Raw genomic sequence first — 5418 nt, forward strand, 5'->3', positions numbered from 1 at the left:
ATGGTTGATGGTGTATGATTGGTATAACACATATTAAGCCGATCATAACACATGTTTACGCATATATTAGAACATAATGTGTATGTATGATATTCTAGTTATGTGTGTCTCACTATGTTACAATGTGAAGACATCGCATTGAGGATCATATGAGGATGAGCTTTCGGACGATTCCGTAATTATGACACACAAAGATGTCACATCAAGAGGACGAATATAATCTCTAGGATGAAGTTTTGGGGCATTGAAAAGTATGAGTGATAATTTATAAACATTGGTTGAATTGTATTTATGTCAACCATATGACAAATTGCACTCACTTTATGACAAATTGGAAGTCTTAGTACGAGTGCCACTTTGAAATAGTCATTAGTAGTACAATATTGAATATTACCTCACTTGTCTTGACCTTTGTATGTGTGTATATAAACTTTTCTCCTCATCCTTATGGTCATGGATCCAATTAGCTGACATTAAGATAGTGATTATTAAGCTAACATTAAGATAGTGGTTATTAGCGAACATTAAGTAGTAATTATTGGAAGTCTCCATATGAATGCCACTTTGACATAGTCATTCATAGTACAATATTGAATATAAGGCCACTTGTCTTGACCTTTGTATATATATATATATATAGACTTTTCTCCTTATCCTTATGGTCATGGGTCCAATTAGCTGACCTTAAGATAATGATTATTAGCTAAGATTAAGATAGTAATCATTGGCTAACATTAAGAGAGCGATCATTAGCTGGCATTAAGAGAGTGATTAAGTATAACACAAACGATTAAGGGCGAGAGCACACGGAGGCTGCGCTGCATTCTTCAATCTTCAACCTTGGTCTTGTTCATCAGCTGTTCCATCTCCGGTTTCTTGAAACCTATAGTTTCCGCTAAACCCCAAACCTCGGTCATGAGGAAAGTCCATGAAAGCTTGGAGCAGCTCAAGGGCCTCTCATCCATGGATTATAGAAATCCTCAGCTTTGGTAACTTAGTTAATCATGATCTTCATACATCATTAGCTCACCCATTCATGTGTGGATTATGATCGGTGTCCGTAATTAACTTCGAATTATGGTTAAACTAATGGTTAGATTATGTTATCGTAATTAGGGATCCGGAGATGCCTCACCGCCGAGTTGCGATGGCATGCTTGGTCAAGGCTGTGTACAACCTCGAGAAAGATCCAGAGCACAGGGAGAGGTGGTCGAAGGAGTCGGAGGTGGACAGGGCGACCGCGACATGGTGGACACATTTCGGCTATGAACTCGAGGAGATGCTCACGGACCGGAATACTGTGTTCGGGGCAGTCTACCGAAGCCAAACCCGACCGAATCACGGTGGGCCGAGTGCCCCGCCGAGCCTCGTGGTTTCATTCCGCGGGACAATGCTCCGGACGGGAGACTGCGAGGCGAATGCATTGATATGTTTCGGGAAGCTGGAGCTCCACCGAAGGTACGAGATCGCGCTAGCAGCCGTGGAGAGGGCGGTGGAAGAGGTGGGATGGGAGAGAGTGTGCGTGACGGGTCACTCGATGGGCGCGGCCATAGCATTGCTCGCAGGGCGCGCCATGGCCAAGAAGGGGAAGCTTCTGGAAGCTCATCTCTTCAATCCGCCACACCTAACTGCTCGCGGTAGTTGTGAGAGGCTTCCGGGGATGGCCGAGAAGGAGGAGTCATCCGCGGAAGTAGAGATGAGAATGTCATGGTTGAGGCGGTGGCAGCCGCATCTCTACATCCATACCCATGACCCAATCTGCTCGCGTTTCATCGATTTCTTCTGCCGGACCTCGTACTCCTCCTCATGTCAGAGGAGCCTCCCGTCCGACCGCCTCATTCCGTGCGCTCGGCTCTTTATACGCAACCCCTATCACTCCTCCTCCTCCTCCTCCCAACACATCCTAGAGCCTCACAAATTGTTGCAATGGTGCCATGCCAAGCTCCCGGACGTGAGCACCATCCACGCCAAGCTCCCGGATGTGACTAAATCATAACCGTGCAGGAAGGTAAGGTTCCCGATTTGTGCAAGCCCCCAGCTCAATCCCTCATCATCTGAATCTCCTTACTTTGTTAAAGTGGCAATGATGATTACATATGTGTGTGAGACTTCTTGCCTATACAAAGAACTTAAGGTTTCACCCAAAAAAAAAAGCAGGAAATGGAAGGGGAATCAAGTGCAGCAAGGCAAAAGAAAGAAAGAAAATTAGAAGGAAGGCCAAAAAGGAAGAGATCACACTCTAAGAAAAGGAAGATAAAGATGGAAAGTTTTAACAATTACTATAATTTGCAATCCTCAGTTGCAGCTTAGTATTGGCACTCTTTTAGTAGATGGTGGCTTAAGTTTAACAATTACTATAATTTACACTCCTCAGTTGATTAGTAGATGGTAGCTTAAGTTCCACAATTATAATAATTTACAATCCTCAGTTGATTAGTATTGGCACCCTTATAGTAGATGGTAGCTAATTTACAATCCTCAGTTGATTAGTATTAGCACTCTTATAGTAGATGGTAGCTTGCCTCGGCCCGTTTCAATGTATGTATCTGATTCCAATTCCCATTTCCTTAATTCGGTTTCACTAGACAACAGTCATTCAATTTGTACTTTGTATTTTTGTATGTTGACTCATTTCACTAAATACAAAATATCACTAGAGAATGGAGGATCATGCTTGTTATTTATCTATGAAGATGAATAATGTCATAATTTCAAACCATAAACAGTGTGAATCCAAGCTGATTCCATACGAAGTTTTTGAATTTTTTTGCTTCTTTGTAGCTGTGCAAACATGAATCATCGGAGGCTTTTGAGCCATGTCCGATACTAGGATGCAAACATTTAGATGATTATAGCAGGATGATTTGGGTGTATTTCCACAAAGAAAAAGATTGCAGGCCTTGGTTAAAAGGTTAAATATAATGTAGCATCATCTAGTTGAAAAGGAATTTTGACCTAACGGTGGAAATCATGTAGCATTAGGAGGAATTTATGTGAAGTTTCATGACTATGTATACTCTTCAACATCAAAATCATTGTTACTAGTGTTGGGATTACATCTCAGTTCAATGGCTGATATAATCAGACAACAACTTAACATCCTATGACAAGATACAGAAAAGTTAATGGACTAAGTACTGTTCGGAGATTCAACCAATAACACAAGAGATGTGATGTTATTATGTACAGCTATATGTACAAGATGGTGTACCAAGAGTTCTCACTTGACACATATTTCTCCAAGTTCATATTGATATTAATTCTGGTTGAATTTAGATCATTGCTATATATTACACATATTATATTACCTCATATATACACAAAGGGGTATTCATGACATTTTGTCTGATATATGAGAATTGAATTACTAAGGAGGCTTCATTATATGGATGTGAAGACACAGTCTGCATATTGTAGAAAAACACGAGGAACAACCTTTGACATTGAAATGATGAATGGTGGACAATATTGTGTCCATATTCAATCTTTCAGTTGAGGGCATCACAATTATTTGCCCACATTTAAGTCTTGACTGGAATGCCAATTTGACATAGTCATGCAATATATTGTATGGTGTCACTTTCCTTGACTAATTCTGAGATACTATATGAAGGTCAGAACAAAAGTTTTGATATCAATCATGATGGATGGTATATTATGATCGGTATATAGCACATACCAACGCATAGACAAAGGGGAATATATGTGGTGCATATGAGGATCTGAGCTTGTCAGATGTTGAAATTATGAATGATTATAGACAATTATAAATTTATTGTGTGGATCAGTGGTTGACTTGTTTGTTTGAAGCATTGCAGTTTGCAGTTATTTGGCCACATTGATATAGTCATACAATATTGTATGATTTCACTTGTCTTGACCTTTTATGCATGATGATGGGGTCCAATTAACTAACATCAAGAATGTGGTTACTAGGAAATATTAAGGTAGTGATTAAGGATTTGACAATGAAACTGAATTTGGGACTGATAAGACAATACTTGGTTTACACATTGGCTGCACGTTAATTCATGTCAGGTTTCTCGAAATCGATTGTTTCTGCTCCTCCAAGCCTCAGTCATATGAGACAGGGCAAGGACAACTTTACATGTCTCAAGGGCATGTCAACCATGGATTATTATTATAGCAACCCTCAACTTTGGTTAGTTCATGATTAATCCATTATTCGCTCATAATTAGTTATCTGAATCCCACCCATTCATCTATGGATTATAATTATTGTCATTCAATAACGTCAAACATATTATTAAGGATTTGTAAAACACAAAACCTTAAGATCTTGAAGCACAACTATAGAAAAGACCTTAAGATCCTGAAGCACAACTATGGAAAAGACCTTAAGTTCGTAAAACACAACTATGGAAAAGACCTTAAGATCATAAAGCACAACTATGGAAAAGACCTTAAGACCCTACCCTATACATACAAGACCTTTAGATCCAAAAGCACAACTATGGAAAAAGAAAATGTTGTTGTAAGGCCATGACACTCAACAATATTAAGGAGAAGAACACACATATTGATCAAGCAATAACACCAAAGATCATAGATTTATTGATCAAGCATAAAGACTTCTCTCTCATTTTCTCACTCCATGAATGACCATCCACATGGCCCAACTAGCCTTTCTCTATAATATCCTATTTACATCATGAACCTCGCACCAAAGGCTATGTCGCTTCTAGGTGCATTTCACCAAGGAGACATCTTTCCTAGAGTCGAAGTTCTACATCCTTACCAAGGAAGCATCTGGAATCGAATCATCATTCACCCATTTGTTTGTAAAATGGGCAAGGGTGGCTATCAATCACTCTCTCGCTATTGACACTTGTATATGATGACCTAACTAGTGAACTCTTCCTCTCCTCTCCTAAAAACTTGTGAAGTTATACATAGCTAAAATGTGGCTTAATCATTCTACCTAGTTTGTTAACCATAAACAAGGCGCAATGAATGAGCAAATCACACCTCAATTAGTTAGCACAAACCACAGATCAAACACAGAAAGAAACACCAACCTCATGAAAAGTGAGAGAGAGAGAGAGATTATATTATCGTCTTGGAGGTCAAATATGACCTATGAGACCCAAAAATATTACATTTCACGTGATACGTGTGAAAGTGAGTAGTGACTCTCGATGTTCAAGAACTTTACAAATGAATGTTGCAATCGGGAGTGCGCATTGTGGTTGTGAGAGGAATTCATGCAAGGATTGGGCTCGATCGAAGAGATGTGGAAAACATGGTCGAATATGATCAAAGGCAGAGCATTGCATCAAAGTGTGATACTCAGACTCGCGAACTTGTTTAGGGCAAAGTGTGCATAGCCGACCGCTCTCATCACTTGTGCCCCAACACCCTGTCTCACATCGCAATGCATGTAAGCTAAGTCGTTGG

General features: G+C 39.8%; 1 protein-coding gene across 1 annotated transcript; it reads left to right on the forward strand.

Annotated features, from left to right (window-relative positions):
* The first annotated feature begins 734 nt into the window (after positions 1–734).
* LOC147865755 (GDSL esterase/lipase At4g10955-like) lies at positions 735–2682 on the forward strand. Its single transcript, XM_087317472.1, has 3 exons — positions 735–989; positions 1117–2388; positions 2497–2682. The coding sequence occupies exons 1-2, from the start codon at positions 916–918 to the stop codon at positions 1994–1996; spliced, it is 954 nt and encodes a 317-aa protein (XP_087173598.1). The 5' UTR covers positions 735–915; the 3' UTR covers positions 1997–2388; positions 2497–2682.
* The last annotated feature ends 2736 nt before the right edge of the window (positions 2683–5418 follow it).

Source organism: Azolla caroliniana, unplaced genomic scaffold (genome assembly GCF_043228905.1).
Source record: "Azolla caroliniana isolate FFs.n. ecotype wild unplaced genomic scaffold, voAzoCaro1.0.p SCAF_3, whole genome shotgun sequence".
NCBI classification, from domain to species: domain Eukaryota; kingdom Viridiplantae; phylum Streptophyta; class Polypodiopsida; order Salviniales; family Salviniaceae; genus Azolla; species Azolla caroliniana.

Excerpts from the sequence above, each read along its gene's own strand:
- LOC147865755 (XM_087317472.1), top strand. The coding sequence starts at position 916 with ATGAGGAAAGTCCATGAAAGCTTGGAGCAGCTCAAGGGCCTCTCATCC. Across the intron at positions 990-1,116 it reads TATAGAAATCCTCAGCTTTG|GGATCCGGAGATGCCTCACC; the intron begins GTAACTTAGTTA and ends TATCGTAATTAG.